Source organism: Bubalus kerabau, chromosome 10 (genome assembly GCF_029407905.1).
Source record: "Bubalus kerabau isolate K-KA32 ecotype Philippines breed swamp buffalo chromosome 10, PCC_UOA_SB_1v2, whole genome shotgun sequence".
In the NCBI taxonomy this organism is placed as follows: Eukaryota; Metazoa; Chordata; class Mammalia; order Artiodactyla; family Bovidae; genus Bubalus; species Bubalus kerabau.
Genome location: NC_073633.1, coordinates 89,198,397 through 89,222,889, shown reverse-complemented (window position 1 = coordinate 89,222,889; position 24,493 = coordinate 89,198,397). Strand labels below are relative to the sequence as shown.

The window sequence follows — 24,493 nt, the reverse complement described above, 5'->3', positions numbered from 1 at the left end:
CTGGGGCCATCAAGGACACAAGTTCCTGGCTAGCACATTTACCAAGGATGCCTTGGATTTATGGTTTGCATGGTGGAAATGGAATGTGTTTTTCTGGCACAAAAATCACATCAAAAATATGATCCACATAAAGCTTTTGTACTTCATACAGAGTCAACCAGAGGGTGGCAGAAGGAGAACTGCACAGGAGTCCAGGAGACCTGGGTTCTGGTGGCTGGCTCATCCATAACTGGCTGTGTGTTCCCAGGCACATCGCTTAACCTTGCTGGGCCTCACTTGCCTCATCCATATACGGGACATTGGATTAAATTAAATAGACTCCAGTCTGTGTGTACTAAGTCGCTTCAGTCATGTGACCCTATGGACTATAGCCTGCTAGGATCCTCTGTCCATGGGATTCTCCAGGCAAGAATACCGAAGTGGGTTGCCATGCCCTTCTCCAGTCGATCTTCCTGACCCAGGGATTGAACTTGCTCCTCCTACATCTCTTGCATTGGCAGGCAGTTCTTCACCACTAACGCCACTTGGGAAGCCAAAATAGACTCCTAATACCTTTTAACTTCAAAGTTATAATAACGATCACCCTTCCCATGTGCCCAGCTCTGTTCTAAAGTGCTTTGCACAGAGATTAACTCATCATAACAACTCAAGAGTGAAGTACTATTGTGATTCTCATTTTTCCTCTGAAGAAACCTGAGGCAGAGAGGGCAAGTGACTTTCCCAGGGTCTCACAGCTAGGAAATGATGGTGCTCTTACTCAGTTCAACTTCTGGGGTTTTTCTTTACCTGGGTCCATGCTGTTATAGCGCTGTCCAGTGGGTGAGGGGTGTTGGGAGTGGGAGACACTTTTTCAAGGAAACTAGCTCTGGGGTGGATGGATGAGCCACTGCCTGGGAGATTGATGGCAGTGGCTGCAGACGTTGCTGACATTTTTGTTTTCCTTTCTTCTTTTCTTCTCTAGTCTGCGGCAAGCGCTACAAGAACCGGCCGGGACTCAGCTACCACTACGCTCACACTCATCTGGCCAGCGAGGAGGGGGATGAGGCCCAAGACCAGGAGACCCGGTCCCCACCCAACCACAGAAACGAGAACCACAGACGTGAGTTCCCAGGTGCTGGGTTGGGTGAGTGGTAAGGTGGATGGGCAGGGCTACAAGCTTTCCTTTCTGTTCACCTGTGGGATTGTCTGCTGGCACCTGTGGATTGGTCTCAATGATTTGTGATGAGTTGGCTATTTCAGCCTCCCAAATACCCCTGCAGGTCAGCAGAGCCCCAGGCTTAGAGTGGGCTGAGCAGGGGTGGCACACCCAGCTCTGTTCCCAGAGGACAGAAGGTAAGTGTTAAGGCCAAGGGAAACCTCTTTACCTGGCTATCGTCAAATGCCAGACCTGGCAGTCTTTTTCCCCAGCTCCAGAGGATCCATTCACAGCTGCTAATCTGAGTTGGGCAAAGCCCTGGGGTGTGTCAGTTCAGACAGACCTTCCAAATGTCTCCTTGGCCATAAGAGACACAGGATATTCTTGATCCATCGTCTTGGCCCTTGTAAGGCCACAATTTGGGTAAAAAAATACTACCCTAGAGTTTCCATGCTCGTCCCTGAGCCCTTGATCAGCAAACATGACCTGGGTGTGCTTGTCACTGGGGATGCTGGGCTCTGGAGAGCCAAAGTGATCCTGGAATTTGTGTTTCCATTTCTAGTCTTTCTTTCCTTCTTCAGCTTCCGGTTATGAATTAGAGAGTCGCAAAGGGCTTAGCATTCACCACGTGACTTCCCTCTATGACATTCTTTATGGTTTCTGGACCCACCCCAAACTCAGGATGGGATGGGATGATGGGATCTTTAGGGCTTGCTTCGAAATGTGGGTCATTCTAGGATGATGGGGTGAGGAATAATTGTGGACATGCCATATGTTTTTTATTTTGTTCAGAAGATTTTGTGGTAGGGGTTCCTATAGCGAACAAGTCAATGTAATACAAGGGATCAGACCTTTAAAAATATTCAGATTCTGGAGTTTGAGTGTGACTCCTGTGCATGTCAGTCAGTCAACTCAGTCAACTGATGTGAATTGACTGCCTTCAGCCAGTGTTTGAGACAATGAACACATGCTGGCCAAAACCTTTCTTTGGATTAGTCTGGGTTCTCCCTTAACCCCCAACCCACTTTCCCTTTGTAGCATTGCCTTCTGTCTTAGTTCCTCTGATTGCCCCAACAAAGTACCAAAGGCTGACTGGCTTACCAGTGATTTGTTTTCTCATAGTTCTGGAGCTGGAAGCCCCACATCAAGGTGTCATCAGGGTGGGTCTCCTTGGAGGCCCCTCTCCTTGGTTTGCAGGTGGCCGCCCTCCTGCTGCCTCTCGTATGGTCATCCCGTTGTGCACATATACTTCTGAGGTTATGTGTGTGTCCAGATTTCCTCTTTTTATAAGGATACCAGTTAGCTTGGATTAGGGCCCATCCTAACAAGTCTCATTCTAACTTGTGCTTTTTCATCATCTCTTTAAAGGTCCTAGATCCAAATATAGTCATATCCTGGGGGTTAGGGTTCAACATATGAGTTTGGGGGGGACATGATTCAGACCATAGCACCTTCTTTAATTCTCAGTCTCTTTAAGAATTCAAGCCCTTCGTGAACCTCTCTTCTGGTGCAAGCCCGACCGTTTATTTTCTCACCAACTGTTGTTATCTGGACAGAACCTGAAAGCAGGCAGGAGGTGCCCTCCTCCGCATGTCAGCTTCTGAGGAGTCACAACGCTGAGGTCTCTGCCTGCTCCCTGGGGAGAGGTTCCCTTGGTCTCATCACCCTTATCTTCCAGAAAGGAATATACATTGACCTGTACAATCAGCTGGGTTTTGCATTCTGCCATCTCTCCTCTCCTCCTGTCTCTGATCTAAGTGGCCAAGGCATAGCTATTGTTTCCTGCCTCGAGGAGGCCATGAGTGCTTTCCTTTGATTTAGGTTGCTATCTGGAAGGCGTTGATTAGCAAAGGTTGCTCTCTCTAAACTATTTATCAGCCTGGTGTTATTTCCCACTCCCCCCAATGCTGGCTTGTGGGCTTCCTTGGTGGCTCAGTGGTAAAGAATCCACCGGCCAAAGCAGGAGACAGGAGTTTAATCCCTGGGTCGGGAAGATCCCCTGGAGAAGGAAATGACAACCCACTCCAGTATTCTTGCCTGGAAAATCTCATGGGCAGAGGAGCCTGGCGGCTACAGTCCATGGGGTCACAAAGAGCTGGACATGACTTAGTGACTAAACAACAGCAACTGGTGCTGGCTTATCTCCCCTTTAAGGGCTTCCCTGGTGGCTCAGTTGGTAAAGAGTTTGCCTGCAATGTGGGAGACCTGGGTTCAATCCCTGGGTTGGGAAGATCCCCTGCAGAAAGAAATGGCAACCCACTCCAGTATTCTTGCCTGGAGAATTCCAAGGACAGAGGAGCCTGGTGGGCTACAGTCCATGGGGTCACAAAGAGTTGGACACAACTGAGTGACTGACACTTTATCTCCTTTATGGTAGTGATGGTTTAGTTGCTAAGTCGTGTCTGACTCTTTGCGATCTCATGGCCTGTAGCCCTCCAGGCTCCTCTGTTCATGGGATTTGCCAGGCAAGAATACGGGAGTGGGTTGCCATTTCCTTCTCTAGGGGATCTCCCTGATCCAGGGATAGAACCCAGGTCTCCTGCATTGCAGGCAGATTCTTTACCAACTGAGCCACCTGGGTATCTCCTTTAAATCTCTTCTCAAATGACAGGCCGTTTTGTTCCCCACGCCACAGGGTTAGGCGTGCCTCTCTTTGGTCTGGATCTTTTTGTGTGTGTGCATGGTGATGGCAGCCACAGAGGAGGGCTCCTTGTGACCTCCAGGTATACCATGGGCCCCAAGTGGACTCCTTCTTAGCCGTTCCTGCGGGCCCCTCCCAGCTGTCTGTTGACTTCCAAGGTGGGCACTGGCCCCTGTTATTCTCTGTCCACCGAGATCTCCTCACGCAGTCTTGTGGGTCATTGTCCTTATGTCCTCATCGTGAGGCTGGGCAGCCTTGCTTAGGGAGGAAGCTGCATCTTTTCTCCTGGATAGAGACGAATCCCTGAGTATCCAGCCATGTGTTCCCCTCTCTCAGGGGGTTTGCCAGCAAGCACTCTTGTTCCAGCCCTGCTCCATCCCCCTCCTCTCATCCTGGTCATGAGAAATTGGGTTCTTCATAAAGGATCATGCAACCACTGGAGGGGTTTAAACTACATAGAAAAACAACAGCTGTTGCTGGGCTCATCCAGGGCCTTCTCATATGAGGAAGGTTCTAGAACCCTCACAAGCACCATTTTGACAACATCTCCTCCCAAGGCCTCTGAGAAGTCTGTGATTAACTCTAATTTTACTAGCAGGGATGGGGGAGATGGGCTGCAACAGAGATACCCTCAGTGTCCACAGAGCCCTCCCTCCCCTCTTCCCCAATTTCTCTGGATGAATCCAAGAGACAGCAGCTCTCTTCCTGGGCCCCCTGCACACAAACACCGACTGTTTGCCACTCCGAGTGTGTGCCCTGCTCCCTCCCACACATCCCTGGTGAGCGGCCCCCTCACCATGTTCCCATGCGCTCTAATTGCCAGCATCATCAATACCCAGTCATTAGCTGCCCCCGCTGTTTGGGGGTGGGACACCCATCCTGCCCCTAAATGCTACAGGGGCTGTGCGGGGAATCGAAGGTGACAAGCTTCGGCAGCATTCTGAGGTCTCAGCCTGTGATCCTCCCTTGGCAAGGCTTTTGGAGTGGGGGAGGGAGGCAGGAGCGCTCCATCCGGGAGGTTCATCTCCAGTTCCCCGCCAGGAAAGGTTCTGGATGCCAGCGAGGTGGGAATGCTGACTTTTTCCCCTTTGAGCAGAGCTGCAGGGGGACCCCAGCTGCTTGTGAGCACAGGCCTGTGGGAAAAGCCGCCCTTACAGACGCTGGAGATGTCACGGGCATCTGCCTTTGCACCACCTGCAGCTGCAGAGACCTTTTGACTTTGGTCCTCCTGCTGTCCCTTGTGCATCCCCCCAGCTGCATCTCCAGCAAAGCCCATTGCTCGTCCCTGCTCCTGCCGCTGCTGAAAGGGCAGAGTGGAGTGCCGGAACCGGCTCTGACTGCCCCTGCCCCCCCGCCTCCTGCTGCCCTGTACTGTGCTCCTCCAGCCTCCGCTGCCTCCCAGCTCTGCTGCCTTTGTTCCTCTCCTGGGCCCGCATTTTCTCCTGGATATATGCTGCTTGCCTCCCCGCACATCTGTCCCCTTTGCTATGTGCCCTTCCCTCTCTGCCTCAACTCCAGGCAGTGCAGGGCTGTGTGGAGCTCAGACACCCCTCCTTGACAGACAGGACTTTTCTGATGGGGTCCTCCCTGCCTGAGCTGCCACCCTTCTCCTCCCTGTAGGAGGCTGGATTCTTCCTACTTCTTCTATTAATATTTCTCTGCCCACCTTCATCTACTTTCTTCTTCTTTTTTAAGAAATATTTTATTTATTTATCTGGCTGCTCTGGGTCTTAGTTTTGGCACATAGGATCTTTGATCTTCACTGTGGCATGATCTTTAGTTGATGTGGGATCTAGTTCCCTGACCAGGAATCGAACTTATGCCTCCTGCCTTGGGAGCAAGACATCTTAGCCACTAGACCACCATTAGACCCTTTCATCTACTTTCTACAAATGCCAATCACCACATGTGCACACGTGTGCCTATATGCATACAGACAGACAGACAGACACACACACACACACACACACATGCACAGACTGTATTTATGTGAATAGATGGAGGGAAGATTTGGGCAGGTTTGGGCTCTGACAGCTGCCACTCAGGGGCGTCCTGTTGTGACTCCGTCAATGCCACCTTGGTAAACAGCTGCTGCTGCTGCTAAGTCGCTTCAGTCGTGTCCGACTCTGTGTGACCCCATAGATGGCAGCCCACCAGGCTCCGCTGTCCCTGGGATTCTCCAGGCAAGAACACTGGAGTGGGTTGCCATTTCCTTCTCCAATGCATGAAAGTGAAAAGGGAAAGTGAAGTCGCTCAGTCGTGTCTGACTCTTAGCGAGCCAATGGACTGCAGCCCACCAGGCTCCCCCGTCCCTGGGATTTTCCAGGCAAGAGTACTGGAGTGGGTGCCATCGCCTTCTCCATTGGTAAACAGCACTGGGTTACAATTCAAAACTCCTTTGACACAGGCTCACAATGTCAAAGCTCTTCTTGAATTTCTTTTTATCTTCTTTGCACAGTGGTAATCTATTATAGACGATGTTTTCAAGGTATCTTTCTTTGCAGGTGGTGTGAGTATGGGCATTTCTGAGGTCATGGACCTGTATGAAAATATGAATAAATTCAGTCTAGTATATTAATCAGTCCGTCCATCCATCTATCCATCCATCCATCCATCTGTTGGTTTAACGATCATGTATCAAATACTGTCTTGGTCCCCGACCTTGGAGAGCACACAGTCGTGAGTAGGAATGTGTAATAGGGTTTGTACAGAGTCTGATGAAGGAAGCCAAGGGCTCAAGAGCATGGCACGCTTTCTACTCCAAGGGCAGCAGTGCTCTAAGTGTGGCTTCAGCATCACCCGGGAACTTGCTGGGAATGCAGTTTTCTGGCTCCACCAGACCTTCAGAAACAGACTCTGAGGGTGCTGGTCAGCAATCTGTGTGTGTGTGTTTTAATAATTTTATTTATTTATTTAATTTGTTTTTTGGCTGTGCTAGGTCTTTGTTGGTGCACGTGGGCTTTCTCTAGTTGCGACGAGCAGGGGCTACTTGCTAGTTGGGGGCCGCAGGCTTCTCATTGCTGGTGGCTTCTCTTGCTGCAGACCACAGCCTCTAGGGTGTGTGTGGGCTCAGTAGTTGTAGCTCCCGGGCTCTGGAGCACTGGTTCAACAGTTGTGGCACATGCGGCCTTAGTTGCTCCACAGCACGTGAGCTCTTCCCGGATCAGGGATCGAACCCATGTCTCCTGCATTGGCAAGCAGATTCTTCACCACTGAGCTACCAGTGAAGCCCCAGCAATCTGGGTTTTAAAAAGTCCTGCAGGGCAATGAAAGCTTCAGAACATGAGAACATTGAAAAAACATGAGGGGATTTGCAAAGGCTTCCCTGAGGAGGTGGCCTTCAAGTTAGCCCTTGAAGAACAAGGAGAAATTGACTGGGTGGGAGAGAGCTTCCCAAGCACAGGGAACTGTGTGCACAGGGGCAGAGGTGTGAAGTAGCATGTTGCGTTCAGACAATTAGTAGTAGTTGGGTTTGACAGTGGCATTGGAGAAATGGTGGAAACATGGGCAAGGGCCACAGCTTTAAGTATCTTCTCTGCCAGGCTGGGTAGTTGTCATCCTATAGGAAAAGGAGACTTTATTTTCTTGGGCTCCAAAATCACTGTGCATGGTGACTGCAGCCATGAAATTAAAAGATGCTTGCTTCTTGGAAGGAAAGCTATAACAAACCTAGACATCGTATTAAAAAGCAGAGACATCACTTTGCCAGCAAAGGTCTGTATAGTCAAATCTCTGGTTTTTCCAGTAGTCATGTACGGATGTGAGAGTTGGACCATAAAGAATGCTATGGGCTGAAGAATTGATGCTTTTGAAATGTGGTGCTGGGGAAAACTCTTGAGAGTCCTTTGGACTGCAAGGAGATCAAACCAGCCAATTCTAAAGGAAATCAACCCCGAATATTCATTGGAAGGACTGATGCTGAAGTAGGCCACCTGATGTGAAGAGCTGACTCATTGGAAAAGATTCAGATGCTGGGGAGGATTGAAGGCAAAAGGAGAAGGGGGTGGCAGAGGATGAGGTGGTTAGATAGCATCACCGACTCAGTGGACATGAATTTGAGCAAACTCCAGGAGACAGTGGAGGACAGAGGAGCCTGGCCTGCTGCAGTCTAGGGTCGTAAAGAGCTGGACATAACTTAGTGACTAAACAACAAAGGAAAAGGAGAGTCATCACTAGAAGTAAGAATAAATGATTTATAGAGAAATATATGTGGCATATTATTAACTGTTGGGCTTCCCTGGTGGCTCAGCTGGTAAAGAACCTGCCTGCCAATGTAGGAGACACAAGAGATGGGGGTTCAATCCCTGGGTTGCAAAGATCTCCTGGAGAAGGAAATGGCAACCCACTCCAGCAGTCTTGCCTAGAAAATTTCATGGACAGAGGAGGCTGGCAGGCTACAGTCCATGGGGTTGCAAAGAGTTGGACATGACAGTATGCACGCATGTGCACACACATAAACACACATTATTAATGGTGGTATGGCATCTCTTTCTTATTTAATAGCATAAATGATTGTAGAATGCTCTCTACAACATACTTGGAGCTTCTATGAAGGAAATGTGTTTTAATATATGGATCTATAAAATTCATTCCAAGCCTATGTCTCAGGTTCCTGGCATGGAAGTCGGGTTGCCCTCAGTCCCAAGAGGGCTCAGTCTTCTGTTTAATAGCGGTGGCCTGGCATATAGCTAGGCTCTCAATATCTGTCAAGAGAAGAAAAGTCCCCACCCCAGTGTGCCTGTGGAGGGCACGCTGTACTCTGCAGAACTGAAAGAGGAGAGCTGAGTTGATTAAGGGTAATGTTGGCTGATTAGATAATCTGAAAATTAGTCTGATAATGTGCAAATTATCTAAAAGAAGCATATGATGTCATTGCCACACTGATGGGGAAGATGGAACAGATGTTAGTCTTCTGACATCTCTGTCCTCTAGCATATGGCCCAGGGGCAGCAGATACAGCTTCAAGAGAGAGAGTGAAAGTTATGTTTTGCATGAGCTTAAGAATTTTGGATCACTCTGAAAGGTGCCTGAGAAGCTTTATAACCCACACAACCCACCCCACCACTTACCCAACTTTGACACAGGAAGTTCAGGCTTTGATCCAGGGCTCTGTCTGAAAAAGTGAGCTGCCCACTCCCTAAAGAGCAAATTTGGAACACGGGTATTCCTTAGGTGAATTATTATTTCACTGAACAGTTTATAGATTCCAAAGCAAAGAAGAATCTGAGGGGTTGCTCTGACCTCGAAGGTATACTTGGAGTCAGCTCTCCAAACCGGTGGATCATCCACACTCTGGACCCTGTGGCTGAGAAAATGGCACTGGAGTTGGCCCGGCCTGTGTGCGAATCATGACCTGGCCACCTTGCCATCTTCTGTGTGTGGATGTGGGTCAGTTACACTTCTCTGCTCCTTTGTTGCCTCATCCATGAAACAGAGAGAACCATCTTGCTGCCCCTGTGGGGTTGTTATGAGTCTCTAGGCGATGCGGGTGTCTGGCACCTGGCCCTCTTGACGAGAGTGCCTACATCCCGCCTCCATGCACTTTGGGCCAGCAGAGCATGTGCAGACCACAGATGGACGATCTGAGTCATGGCCTGTCTGTGGCTATGCGATGCTGAGAAGCTGACTGTCTATGGGGGTCTCACTGGCCTCAGGCGAAACTATCAGAGCCTGACTCAGTCCTGGCACAACCTTTGCTAACTCTTAGATATATACACATAAGCTAAACGTGAGTGTTTATTGAGCACTTACTGGGCATACGCCCTCATGGGGCCACGTGTAACTGGGGCTCCTAAAAGAGAACACGTAGTGTTGGCCCCAGGAAATGAGACGGATATGAGACACCGGGTAGGAGGAAGCTGTGGGGTGGAATCTAGCCGGTGTCTGGCCCTGAATTTCCCGTCCTGTTTCCCCAGGATCGGGCATCTACCCACCACTTGTCTTTCTGTGAGCCTCTTATTTCCCTCACATTTTTGGCCTAATTACCTAGAATGTTCAGGATTGAAGAGTCCCATGGTCTTGATCAGTGACAAGGACGATAATACTTGCTGACATTCCTTGAATGTGTCAGACACTGTGCTAGGCGTGCCAGGTTTATCTCATTCATTCCTCACAGTAACCTTATAAGGTAGGTGCCATGTCTCCTAGAGGACACCAAGGCACCCAGAGACTGAGGGATGTGCCCTTGGACATGGAGCATGAATGTGAATTCTTCAGTCATGTGTCACTTCTTGGGAAAGCTTACTTATTTATTACTGTGATCTATTTTTCCTGCCTTTTCAGAAATAAAATTGTTTTACAGAGGAAAAGAGAGTGAGAAAGACATGGTGGAATACCTAATGGTGCCAGGCACTTTATACGCATCATCTCATGTGATGTCTGCAAGTCCATGAGGCACATGCTTCCCTCTGATTTTTACGGATGAGGAAACGGAGGCTCAGAAAGGTTTAGGAACTTGCTCCAGGTCACACAGCAAGATGAGAAGCTGACATGTGAATGTGCTTAATTTGGACACCATTCAGTTATGTCAGGACACTGGAACCTCAAGTGATGAATCCCAGTCTCAACCTGGGATGTTTGTTGTGGTCTTACTGATGACCCTTAATGTTCCCCTATAGGTCAATTATCAAGTGCATCACATTGCATAGTGACTTTTCAAAAGAAATGAATGTATTAATGGGCAATATCAAAGTCAGCCTGGGCTATATAACAAAATACTATAGACTGGTAGCTTAAACAATAGGAATTTATTTCTCACAGTTCTAAAAGTGTCTCTTAGATGGTCAGTGTCTTGTGGGGGACTCTCTCCTTGGGTTGGAGATGGCTATCTCTTTGCTATATCCTCACATGGCCTTTTCTTGGTACATGTTGCTGCAGGGCCAGGTGAGCTAAGTCCCTTCAGTCGTGTCTGACTCTTTGTGACTCTGGTGGACTGCAGCCCACCAGGCTCCTCTGTCCATGGGATTCTCCAGGCAAGAATACTGGAGTGGGTTGCCATGCCCTCCTCCAGGGGATCTTCCTGACCCAGGGATCGAACCTGTGTCTCTTATATCTCCTGCCTTTGGCAGGTGGATTCTTTACCACTGGCACCACCTGGAAAGCCCCACAAGTAGGTAGAGAGAAGCAAACTCTCTGGTGTCTCTTCTTATAAGGACACTCATCCCCACCACGAGGGCCTCATCTCTCGATGCCATCACACTAAGGGTGAAGACTTTAATATGTGCATTTTAGGGGAGAAACAATTCAGACCATCAGATCAGATCAGTCGCTCAGTCGTGTCCGACTCTTTGTGACCCCATGAATCGCAGCACGCCAGGCCTCCCTGTCCATCACCAACTCCCGAGTTCACCGAGACTCATGTACATCGAGTCAGTGATGCCATCCAGCCATCTCATCCTCTGTCGTCCCCTTCTCCTCTTGCCCCCAATCCCTCCCAGCATCAGAGTCTTTTCCAATGAGTCAACTCTTCGCATGAGGTGGCCAAAGTACTGGAGTTTCAGCTTTAGCATCATTCCTTCCAAAGAAATCCCAGGGCTGATCTCCTTCAGAATGGACTGGTTGGATCTCCTTGCAGTCCAAGGGACTCTCAAGAGTCTTCTCCAACACCACAGTTCAAAAGCATCAATTCTTCGGCGCTCAGCCTTCTTCACAGTCCAACTCTCACATCCATACATGACCACAGGAAAAACCATAGCCTTGACTAGACCATAGCAGGCATATTTAATCTTCAGAACAAATTTCAGCTATTTATGACATTATGTGGAACCTCCTTTACAAATTCTGCTTGAGACTTGTAAATGAGTTTTGCTATGGAAAAAAAAAATCACACATCTCTCTGTTCAACCATTTTCCTGCGTCTTTCTCTCTCATTCTATGGCTCAGTCTTTCCAAGTTCTTTTTATCTCTTTCTGGCCTTGTTCTTTAAAAAGGTAATGCTGTACCTGAAGTGAAAACCCTAGGACTCATCCTTGGCGCTGTTTTCCTTCACCACCCATATTGGCTTACTACCCATATTGGCTCCCTTTCTCCATCTCCAACACCACCAGCTTCAGCTCCTGCTTGGATCATTGCAACTTCTTTATTGGTCTCTCTGTCTTTATTCTTATCTCTCATAGTCTCTTCTCCATGGAGTAGCCAAAGTGGTCTTTTAAAAGTATAAGGTAGATTATGCCATGCCATGCTCTCAAAACTTTCATCATACTTGAATACAATCCAAACTCTTCACCTTGAGGGCCCACATTTTTGCTTCTCAAAGTGTGGTCAGCAGTTTCAGCATCGCCTGGGACTCAGGTGACCAGCTTGTCCAGGTTGGCCGAGGACATTCCCAGTTTTAGACTGAAAGTTCTGTGCCCTGAAAACACTTCAGTGGCAGGCACACCTGGATACTTGGCTACCCTGAGGGGGAGCTTATAAGAAACGTGGGTTCTCAGGCCCTTCCTGAGCCTATTAATCCTAATCTGAATTTTAATGCGATCCCTAAGTGGTTTGCTTGCACCGTGTTCAAATTTGAGAAGCCCTAGCCTCCAGGGACTGCCAGCCACTCTGACTTGACTTCCCTCGGGTATGTGGTTGTGTGTGCCTGTGGCAAGGTAGTATCAGGTGGGCCAGCTAAGAGCCCCACTGCCTGGGCTCAAGGCCCATGTAGCTTGACCTTAGACAAGCTTCCTTTTGCCTTATCACCTGTCTGAAATGAGAACATTTATGCATCTATTTGTGCTCAATTGCTTCAGTCCTAGCCGACTCTGCAACCCCGTGGACTGTAGCACGCCAGGTTCCTCTGTCCATGGGATTCTCCAGGCAAGAATACTGGAGTGGGTTGCCAGGCCCTCCTCCAGGGAATCTTCCCAATCCAGGGATTGAACCTGAGTCTCCTTCATCTCCTGCATTGCAGGCAGATTCTTTACCACTGAGGCACCAGGGAAGCCCTAATGCATCCCCACCACAGGGTTATGTAATGGTGAAATAAGTGAATTAGTATATAGTACAGCACTGACAGATGTGTATGACACAGTGGGATATGTCTGTGACATGTCTCGTTAGAGCTGTGGTCCTCCAGCCTGAGCGCGTCAGGAACACCTGTTCCTTAAACACACACACTGCTGGATCCCATCCCAGAATTTTGGATTAGGTAGGTCTGGGGTGGAGGCCTAGAATTAGCATTTTTAAGAAGTCCCTGTGTGAACCACTGCCTTAGAGAGGTAGAGCTTTCAAAAACCGCTAAGCAATCAGTGTTTGCCTTTAATTCTTTTTTCTTTTGGAGGTACTGAGTCACATAACCAGGAATAATGTGGCACTGTTAAATCTAGGGGGAACTTGGTTTTGATCCTTTTCCTAGGACTCTGTCCTACCGAAGGCAATGTCTGTGTGGCTCCCAGCACCCGCTTCCTGGCTTGCTTTCTGGGTGTGGTCCTTGTCTGGGCCCTTACCCCAGGGCTGGCCTGCCCATCAGCTCCATGGTCCTTGACTCTCTCCTCCTCCTCAGGTCTGATGCTTGGGGCTCATCCTTTTCTTTTTCCTGAGTACTGTTTTTCAGTCTGAAAGACACAGAAAATGCTGGTCCTTGGCAGACCAATGGGGTTGACAGGCCTGAGTCCCATGGAGGTGGTGGCGAGGAGGGGTGGAGAGAGGCAAGGCAGAGAGGAAGAGGGCTTGCCAAGTTCTGCCATCACGATAATAATATCCTGACGAGTGAAGCGGACCAGGCTTCTCCTGCTCGACAGCACCGGGATGGCCTGCCATTCTCTCAGGGGAACGACGCCACTTCATTCACAGCCTTTCTGACGTTGTTCCTCTCAAGTGAAACGTTCTTCCCCTCAGCTGACTCATTTGGTGGCAATAACAAGTTGCTACGCCAGGGCATGAACTGACCCACATGACCTGCCGCTGGAAAATGAAAACATCTCCTTGTGCTTTTCCTTAATCAGCACCAAGAAAAGTAATCCGCTTTGCTTCATCTTTTTCTCACTCTTCCGAAGCCTCAGTGACAGACCCCCGGTTGCTGGCCTAAGGCTGGAGCACAAAGGACATTACTGTCGGGTCACGTGACCGTCCAGTCCCAGAACTGGGGATGTGGGGTCCAAACTCCTGGCAAATGGCAACTCTAACCAAACACATCCATTAAGAGGGAGACATCAGTGTGAACAGACATGTGCTTTCTGATTCTACAGCACAGTGTCTTGGAGTAAATATTTGCAAGGTCTGTGTCTAACGGTTTGAATCTTGTGTTTTATAAAGACAGAGGGAAGAAGACAGATATAAAGAAGGCTGGGATGACTGGCATACACTTAACATTTTCAGGAAGATTCTACAGCCACCAGAGCACATAGTAAGTCAGGGCCTAATATTCTCACTGGCTACTTCAGGGCGCCTGGCAAGACAGCAAACATGGGGTTTAAGGGGCCCTGGGGGCCAACTGAGACTGGGAGTTCTTAACTCCTTCCATCTTGGCTTTCCAAGAAATGCCTAAGGGGGAGGCTTCCTGCAGGAGGGCAGACCTGTCGACTTCTCCACCACTGCTTTATTCTGTCTGATGCCCCCACCCCCAGTCTTTACGTCCCCCGTTACAGCCAGGACTGATGCTGGAAGTGCCTTAGGACGGTCAGTCAGTGCTCAGGAGACACTTTGCATCCCCTGAGTTCCTGATCTTTGACTTCCCTTTTCCCGGCAGTTGGTTTTCTTCCCCTCCCAAAAGCCTCTGTGAAGATCTGCCCATCCTTTCATTAAGTATTTATTGTCAGCTCTGTGTCAATCACTGTGTCAGGTGCTGGGGATTCAGAGATTAAAGACACCGCTCCTGCCCTCAGGGAGCTCACGGCTTACGTGGAGAGAGACGCGTACACAAACGTGAAGCAGGGATGAAAGGCTGAGTTCCTCGGGGTTTGGAAAACTTCGCTTTTCTGTCTCTTCTTTCCCCCTATTATAATCCTCAGATAATAGGCCTAAAGGGGGCCTTACGATGACATCTCGTATATTCTCTTGCCTCTAGATGGGCACACATTCAAACAAACCTCGGCCACGGACATCTTCCCAGGTGCAGAGGCCTCTCCCGAGAAGCCTGCTCCCCCACCCAGGCCTTCACCTGTTGAGCCGCGCTCGTGTCCAGCTTTCTGACAGCAGCGTGCTGCCGCTTCAGCCTCTGTCTCCCGTTGTCCTGGACAATATGGAGTCTGGCGACTTAGGCCTATCCATAACCCCAAAGACTTATTAAATCAGCCCTCGGCCTTCTCGTCTCCAGAAGGACTCATCTGGGGGCCTGGAGTCATTCTGCCTTAGCAGCACCTCTCCCAAGTCCCTGTCACGCACTTGCACTGTGTTCAATGCCAGGTGGCAAGATGGAGCAGGAGGCCTGGCGGTCACGTGCTGAGTGGATCCGGGTGTCTGTTTTCCCCTGGGCTCCCCAGCTGCCCCGTCTTCCACATTCATGGAGGAGGGCATCGTTCGTCTTCCCTCTGGAGTCCCGGGGTGGGGCCGGAGTTGCTATTAGGTGGCCAAGAAGAACCAGCCTGAATGGAATCCCAACATTTTTATTCCTGGGATCTGTGGGATTTATTTTTTCATCAGTTCTAGGGAAGCAATGAAAAAAAGGTGTCAGGCCTTGGGGATAATTTATATGAGTAAACACGTAAGGAGTAGGGTGAGCAGGAGCATGAGAATTAAGGCCATTTATCCAGGCTTGGAGGCTCTGTGTGCCCTCTGGTCCAGCCTTCCCCACAGTCTTTATCTCATCACTTTAACCCTCTCGTGACTCTGCTCCACTTGGGCCCAGCACCGATCTCTTCCCAGCCCCAGCCTTCCGCTGCCTCCCCCTCCCTCCCCAGGTCCCTCATTAAAGGCTGGGTGGAAGGGAGCAGGCAGCGGCGGCCTCCAGCTGAGGCCTGCTCGCTGATTCTGAAGGGAAGGCACGTTGGCTCCCCCCACACCTCCCACCCCGTCTCTGCAGCTTCCTCCGCCAGCCCAGCCTGTCCGGTGTGCCCTGTGTGGCCAGCCTGGGGCTGCCTTCCACCTTCTCCCTCTTTGCCTCTCGCTTCTCTTTAACTCCGTCCTCTGAAGATGTGCTCTGTGCAGCCACATGGCACCAGGCTAGGATGCTTTACACTTGAGAGATGAAGTAATAACAGGTGGCAAGACCAGAGGCTGCCGGAGCCCAGGATTCCGGTTGCCATGGCAACATGTCAGACCTGTGGAGGGACGGGAACTGTCAGCCGTGGAGGGTGGTGGGGGAACGAGGGAGGGGTTGGGGGGGGCGCGGAGAGGCACAGCGCCTCCTGGAGGGCTCTTCTCCCTGCCTGCCCTGGGTTCCTTGAGCAGCTGTACCGTCTTGCTAGCCGGCCCTGGCTGGACAGCTGCAGGCCTGGGCTCGGGTGGGGCTGGGTGGTGGGCACGGAACACGGCCCGAGGCTGTGCACCCTGGCAGGCGGTCAGAGCATCTGCTCGGGACATGAAGTCATGCTTTTGTGGATGTGCCATGGAGGAGCCTGAACTTCCAGCTGGCTTCCTCCTTCCCTAGGACCCTAGGGAGGAGGCTCTGGTCTCGGCGGAAGCAGGTGAAGTGTTGTTGCTGGTGGCCAGCCTGTGGTCTCCATGCGTTCTTCTCCTGAATGGCAGGCAAGTCACTGCAGCAATCAGACCACGAGAGGGGCCAGACAGCCCTGTCCTGGTAGTAGATCGGTGGAAGGTTCGGGGCCTTGCTTGCCCTTGCCATGTGTCCTGGCTGAAGTCAGAAGTCCTGTGATGTGCTCGTGTGCTCTGACACTTTTCCTGAAGGCTGGCTCACCCTTTCCCCAGGGTGCTGGTGGGATTGTTTGGGACTTGGCTTTTCCTTTCTCTTGATTTATCCGAATACTCCCTCCCACCTTTTGTTATTATTATTGTTTGGCATTTTTTCATGAACTTTGTTCTTGATTTCCATTTTTTTCCCTTTGAACTTTTTAAAGCTACCCCCCCTCACCCCCTAGGTGAACCCCTGAACTCTCAAAGTGTTAGAAAGTGTTAGTCGCTCTCATGTCTGACTTTTTGCAACCCCATGGACTGTAGCCCACCAGGTTCCTCTGTCTATGGAATGCTACAGGCAAGCATACTGGAGTGGGTAGCCATGCCCTCCTCTAGGGGATCGTCCCAACCCAGGGATCGAACTTGGGTCTCCTACATTGCAGGTGGGTTCTTTACCATCTGAGCCATGAAGGAAGCTCTCTCAAAGCTCACTTTATTTTCTCAGCAGCTTCTTTGTCTCACTTATATGATCTCAGCCCATGAACATTAATCAACAGAAAACCAAATCCATCATCGCAGACGCTGCCATCGACATGCCACTCGGGTCGTAGGCCTCCCCGTCATCCTGTTCTGTGAAGCGGGACTCAATTTCCCATAAGCAGAAGCGGAATGTCTATTTAAATACTACTGGCAAGGTCTGGGCAAGCTTCCTATTTATAGTAAAATCCTTTTTATAATGACCTCATAGATGGTGCCAGGAAATTGCTCACGGATGGGTCAGGCCAAAGGCCAATAAAGCCATGGTGTGAGCTTTACTTTAAAAAATTCCTTCATGAGCCTCTGGAATCCTCTGGAGAAGTGTTTTCATGGAGTCTATGACAATAAACAGGGCCACCAGGATGGATTACTGTGGTAGAGACATTAAATGTAAGTTCAAAGGAAATTTCCGCTTTTATCAGGCCAATCTCAATACTTTTTATTGCTTTGGGCTTCCCAAGTAAAGTAATGGGTGAATCACATTGACTTTAAAGAGATTTATGAAATATTTTATATGCAGAATTGGCTCTGGACTTCCTGGAGGCAGAGAAGTGTGATTAGAGACAGAGTCTCTGGGAATACTGACAACCCAGGGGGTGAATCCCGCTTCCTCCACATCTTAACTAGGCCCTGAAGCCAGCCCCTTCATCTCTTTGGGCTTCAGTTACCTCATCTGTCAGATGCTCCCTACTTCACAAAAATGTTGTGAGAATCAATGAAATAGTATATGAAAAGCATCAGGGTAAGACATGTTACCATCTTGTAGTTGTCATATATGTCTGCTTCTTTATCTTCTCAAAAAGTGGTTGAACAGGGGGCTAAGTGGGTAGGCACAACCTGTTGTTCCCTTCTCATGAGACAATCCTAGTCTTTACTTTCCTTGTGTGTCTGTGTATAGGACAACGTTGTACCTACTGTAATAGGGGTATACTGCTGCTGCTGCTAGGTTGCTTCAGTCATGTCCAATTCTGTGTGACCCCATATACAGCAGCCCACCAGGCTCCCCAGTCCCTGGGATTCTCCAGGCAAGAACACTGGAGTGGGTTGCCATTTCCTTCTCCAGTGCATGAAAGTGAAAAGTAAAAGTGAAGTCGCTCAGTCGTGTTCCACTCTTAGCGACCCCATGGACTGCAGCCCACCAGGCTCCTCCGTCCATGGGATTTTCCAGGCAAGAGTACTGGAGTGGGGTGCCGTTGCCTTCTCCGTAATAGGGGTATAGTCTAGTGTTACTCTTCCAGCAACCCAGGGCCCTTGACTACCCACTCTTGTGTACTCTTGGAGCTAGCTAGACATGACCCAGACCAGATGACCGATCAATCCATTTGGACACGACCAGCTCTTCTCTCTGGGGATTAGGGAAATAACCTAGGCAGAGAGGGCTATTCAGAGTGACTGGTAACTCTGCCTCTGTCCCCCTAGGAGGGGCTCCCGAGGCATCCCTGGGTTGCTTACCTACCTCTCTGCCATCCTTTCCTAAGCTGTTCATCTCACATATCATTGTTAACCATTTCCTGTGTGCAGGACACGTTGGTTTTCTAACAATGAGTTGGATGTGTATACTCCCCTATTGGAAGGAGTAAATCATTCACTATGGGGGGATGAGGCAAGTGTACACATGTATAGACGGGGGGAAGGTCCTAGAAGTGACTTCAACAGCATGCTCTCCCCAAGGCCTGATAGGTCATTTCTGGCTAGAGAATTGGGAGCACTCCATGGGAGAACCCTCATTGTAAAACTAATCCTAAAAACCCCCAAAGAGTAAGAAGAGAACCAGATGAGAAAGCTGTTGGTTAGTCCATCCCATGCCATTTTACCAAGATGGATGGAAGCTTGAGCTCACTGTCATGAGAGGAGAGTAGGAATTGAAGTAGAAAGGATTTCACTGGAAAATGAAGTCTAACTGCTGAATATCACTTGCTACACTGGGCCCTCACTGGGATAAAACTGTACCCACCCACCTGGCCTGTCACAGCTGTACACACCAGGGCCTGCAGTTAGAAGTTTATCACCTTATTCATCCCTTTGGCTGGGAATTTGTATGCTGCTGCTGCTAAGTTGCTTCAGTCGTGTCTGACACTGTGCGACCCCATAGACGGCAGCCCACCAGGCTCCGCCGTCCCTGGGATTCTCCAGGCAAGAACACTGGAGTGGGTTGCCATTTCCTTCTACTATGTATGAAAGTGAAAAGTGAAAGTGAAGTCGCTCAGTTGTGTCTGACCCTCAGCGACCCCATGGACTGCAGCCTACCAGGCTCCTCCATCCATGGGATTTTCCAGGCAAGAGTACTGGAGTGGGGTGCCATTGCCTTCTCCGGTATGCTGCTGCTGCTGCTGCTGCTGCTAAGTCGCTTCAGTCGTGTCCGACTCTGTGCGACCCCATAGACGGAGCCCACCAGGCTCCCCTGTCCTTGGGATTCTCCAGGCAAGAACACTGGAGTGGGTTACCATTTCCTTCTCCAATGCATGAAAGTGAAAAGTGAAAGGGAAGTCACTCAGTCCACAAATATACGTGGAGACCCTGCTCTGGTTCAGTTTCCTCGGAAGCTTTGCTTCGTCAGATGAATTCAATTCTCCTCTTTGGTCTTTCCCTGTAGGTTCGATTTCTCCACCACTGTCTGCTATGCTCTACTAGACTGTTTCTGAATTTTTTATTTCTTGCCAGGTTCAAATCCCTAGTTTAATATGGTGTTCTACCAATGGTCTGTTGGTGGTTAAAAACTGTAAAGAATTATCTGGGCTTTCTCTTTTGTTTTTTGCTGCATAGGGTCTTAGTTGTTGTGCTCAGAGGCTTCTCTCTAATTGTGATTCATGGGCTCTGGAGCACGTGGGCTCTGTAGTTTGTGGTACACAGGCTGTCTAGTTGAGGTGTATGGGCTTAGTTGCCCTGTGGCATGTGGGATCTTAGCTTCCAACCAGGGACTGAACCCACACCTGCTGCATTGGAAGGCAGATTCTTTAATCACTGGACGACCAGGGAAGTCCCTTTCTGGGCATTCTTATACTCTATATTCTATGTCTTCATTTTGATAAATCACAAGGGATACGGTATGTCGGAGAAAAACTAGATCCTTTGGTTGCTTACAGATTTTGTGAAAGGGGAGAAGTCTGACATAAAAAGGAGTCCCTAGGAGAGCAGGAAAGAAAAGGGTGATGAGACTGGGCCTCCTGAGAGGTTCGGTGTGAAGATGTACATGGAGTTCTTTGATCTCTCGCCATGCAGAAAGCTACCTAAGTTGTGATTGGCATTTCCACATTTTATATCTAGTTCATACCAGTCATGAAACTTAGCTTTGGTTGACACTCAACCCCTCCATTTGAAATAACCCACTTCTTTCTGTTCATCTTTTGACTGATTTCCATGATAGTTGCTTAATGAAGAAACCCTGAGTTTGTTTGTTTCATAAACATACTTGGATTTCCTTGAGAGAGTTCTAAAAATGGTTAAGATGGCCATTGAGTGAAGAATAAGAAGAAAGGGACTTCCTTCTGGATTTGGGCAATGAATTTTACAGGCAGAGTAAACTTTTTGCGGACATCCTGCTTTTTGGAGATTATTTGCAGAACTATTCTGTATGATGCACATTTGTCTTTGAGATGCAGTGACTGATGAAGAAAAACTCACATTCTCGGAGGCTACAGGGTGTGGCCCCCTTCTCTGTTTACCCCAGTCAGCCCCCACTTTTCTTGCAGAGAATTGTCTGCCTCCCTGAAGATGAAAATCAATGACTTAGAAACTGATTAAACAATCCAAATAGCAACTGATAAATGGATTAACCCTCTATAATGTAATTCTGCGAGCTTTTGTCTTCCGCCTTCCCCAGGTAAGTTTTTCTATTCCTGGAGGCAAAGAAGAGGCATGGAGGAAGCAGAGGCCAGGGGGAATCATATTAAAGAGGGTGAATCCGTTTATCACTTACTGTCTGGATGGTATTTCTGCTCACATATCTGCTTCCTTTTACAGATTTGTACCCTACGGGACCCTGATTAATGTTAGCCAGTGAATAATGAAAGATAGTGGCAGACGTTGGAATTGGGGAGGAGGAAGGTACCCTTGTGGTTTAGGCTGATCCCATAAACAGAGAGACTTTTCTTCTTTGTCACAGACAGAGAGTGTTAATATGACAAAGAAGTGTCCACAATAGGGATCGAAAAACAAGGAAAATGAAAGCATTTCTCCTCATACAAAGAACCTGTCCAAAGCTTTTAAACCAGCCCTTAGAAACTGAGATTTCAGTGCTCGAGGACATGTGCTGTTTTCACAAGCTTTGTTTTGAAAAATCATGTCCCAGGATATTCCTTTGCTTTTGTGTAAGGCCTTTCGGCAAGGGTGCCTTGTGAAAATCTTAAGCCTCAAGATATGCTCATTAACTCACCATTCACTCCATGTCTGGTGTGTTGTTGTTCAGTTGCTAAGTCATGTCTGACTCTTAGCGACCCTGTGGATTGCAGCACACCAGGTTTCCCTGTCCTCCACTATCTCCCAGAGTTTGCTCCAGTTCATGTCCATTGAGTTGGTGACACTGTCCAACCATCTCATCCTCTGCTGCCCTCTTTTTGCCTTTGGTCTTTCCCACCATCAGAGTCTTTTCTACTGTACTGAGTCTTTGCCTCAGGTGGCCAAAGTATTGGAGCTTCAACTTTAGCAACAGTGCTTCCATTCAGGGTTGATGTCCAGTATGAGACTGGGCCAAGTGTCCAGTTCTGATTCTAGGGATCTGCTGATTAACTAGTCCTGGGTGCTTTCCATAACCAATGAGTCTGGACTTTAGGGAGATGGATGGGCTGAACAAGAGTGGACACCTATGTACCCGCCAACATGTGTATCAGAGTCCCCAAGAGCATCTTCAGGGTCCTTCCTGGGATGATTCCCTCATCCTTGCTTCTTTGTTTTCCTTTTCAGAGACAGAAGGACTATTTCCTAAACCGGAGCCTCTTTCCCTAGGTAGGGCAAGGCCCAGGTAGCGGTCTTTCTCCTTCCCTGTAGTCACAGCACCACTGAGGGTTGTCATCTGATGTTTGGACCCTGAGGGCCAGTTGTTCAGGGATGAGAGAAGTTCACTTGACTCGTAGGCTCTCTGGATGCTTCAGTGATCCAGGGATGCAATCAGAGGAGCAGGGTTATTTCTCTACCAACACAGAACTAACAAATATTGCAAAAATCAAACTTAGCTCTGAATGGCTTTCAAGACATTAGTACCATTGAACTGAGGAGAATCATAAAACTTGGCCCAAGAAAACAGCCTGGTTGTAACCAAACCTCAGATTCTAAACCTCATATTCTTTCTGGAGCAGATTCAGCCACACCAGCAGGAGAAGAGGGGCCAGTGGAGACTCACTTTAGCCTAACACTGGGTTTTTTTTTAAATATTTCCACAGCCCAGAAAGGACCGGATGGGACAGTCATTCCCAATAACTACTGTGACTTCTGCCTGGGGGGCTCCAATATGAACAAGAAGAGTGGGAGGCCAGAGGAGCTGGTATCCTGTGCAGACTGTGGACGCTCTGGTGAGTGTGGCCCCTTCTCTCATCGTGTGCCCGTAGACCAGGACCTCTTCCACTCTCATTCCTCTGCCATCTTATTGGGGACAGGGACTGAAGGGTGGGTCCAGAAGTGATGGTGGTGATTTTTCGAGTGCAAGGGGGATTTTTTTTCCTTCTTGAGTCTTAAGAACTAAAATCTATGCTCTGGGATCCAGGGAAAAGGGAAAGAAGAAGGTGTGGGCTTGTGTCTGTTCGGCCTTTCCATGAGGTGGATATTTCTTGGTGTGTGTTGTTATGGACGACGGTGAGACAGTGTGGAAACAGCCGGAGACAGAGGCAGTGTGCTTCCTTGTATCGGGTGATGTGCACGTCACAAAAAGACGTGTTTGTTCTGTGGAAGTGCCCGGGGCAAACCGGAAGAATGTGGAGACATGAATGTTGAGAGAGCTGCCACACCTAGAGTTGTGGGGGAGTCAGAGACCCCTAGGCTTCTGGGTAGCAGCATAAATACCACCTCCATTGGCCACTCATCCCATTTTCTCATGTGGAAAACCAAAGAGAGCCTGGAAGATCAAGGAGGCAAAAGGGCAGGTGTTCTTAGGACTCTTCTGGAGTAGGCTTGGGATGTTTTGAATTTTCATCTTTAATCTATTCAAAGACTAAACCTGGTATTGTTCTTTCGTCCTTAAAATGAGTTCAGTCTTCAGGCTTTTGTTTTGCTTTTTCATGTTGGATCATGGTTGGCTTTTCATATTGTTTTGTGTTGTAGTGAGGCTCAAGCGCAAGGCAGGGAGGAAAGCTTCAGACTCATCTTTAGTCTCATCATCCGCTGACTAGTAGGTGAAATTCAGTTCTGCTGGATGGTTGGTTCCAGCAGCTGGGAGTCATGGCTCCTTCCTACCTTTCTACCCAGCATGTTCAACTCCTAGTCCTGAGAGAGGGCCTGGGATGACCACACCTGGCTTTACTATAGCAGCTCAATTCTTCCCTGGCTCTGTCCACAGACTTTAGCTTTTAGTCCTTTAATATTTGGTTTTGGATTGTTTACGGTTTAAGATGGCAAATCAGTAACTGGAAAAGCATTGTGGTTTCTACTGCACACAACCCCCCACATTTAATGCTTAAGGACCCTGACAGGGTGGCCCATCTGCGCAATTCTGTCAGTTCCTTTACTTGCCAAATGTGATACCTAATGTTGAACTTTTTATTCTACTGGTGCCAGCTTAGACGAGGGGGCCCATGTGATAGTGGACTCTGGGATTTAGACACTCGAAAACGAAGCAAACTCAGAAAGAAAACGAAGCAAATGAAATTCAGTTCAGCATTTTTAAAGAGAAAGCAATCAGACAAAATCTCTACCACCAGAAGCAGAGTTACTTGGCGGCAAGGTATTCTAGTCAGAATTGTATGGACTGCTGTGGGTTGAAGATGGGTTAGAGAGGGCAGCTTCAGAATTCTCAGTGAAAACTGCTGAGATGTCCCCTCTTCCTTTCCTACAAAAGATGGGGTACTTGAATGTGATCCGTGGGGGACCAGAAGTGGGGAGCTGGTTTTTCCTATCCAAAGCCTCTCTCTCCCACAGCCTTAACTCAGCTTATTCTTCCCAGGATCTGTCTGCTATGTGACCCAGGGGGTCGTTTTATACCAGCCTAGGTGTTCTCATTGCATTCACCAAGGATTAGTTTTGGTGGATAATTTAGTCTAGGTCTGACTCTGATGTTCCTGAAATAGTTGACATCTGGGGAATAAACAGGTGGCATTAGCCCATGGGATATGCTTTGTGAAGGCAGGTGGGTGAATACTTCTCTAGGGCCTCCCTGGAGTCCTTCCAAGGAAGAGTGTGGAGCTTGGGAAAGCTGTCTTTTCCTTCCCATCTACTCCACTACCTACTTCTCCTGGGAGAAAAAATGAGATTCCTGAAACTGACACTGTAAGTGGAGCCTTGTGACCTCAATGGGGGGCAGTCCTGGGGCCCATTTAGAATGTGAAAGA

At 48.8% G+C, this 24,493-nt stretch overlaps 1 protein-coding gene across 5 annotated transcripts in view; it reads left to right on the top strand.

The window, feature by feature from the left end:
- Window positions 1–24,493, top strand: part of DPF3 (double PHD fingers 3) — a 291,918-nt gene that overhangs the window by 198,384 nt on the left and 69,041 nt on the right. For all 5 annotated transcript variants that reach the window (XR_008699677.1, XR_008699675.1, XR_008699676.1 and 2 more), the window contains exons 7-8: window positions 962–1,099; window positions 22,397–22,525. Coding sequence is in view for 2 of the 5 variants with exons in the window: in XM_055538553.1 (XP_055394528.1) it covers window positions 962–1,099; window positions 22,397–22,525 (267 nt within the window). In the remaining 3 variants the exon portion in view is untranslated. The remainder of the gene's footprint in view (window positions 1–961; window positions 1,100–22,396; window positions 22,526–24,493) is intronic.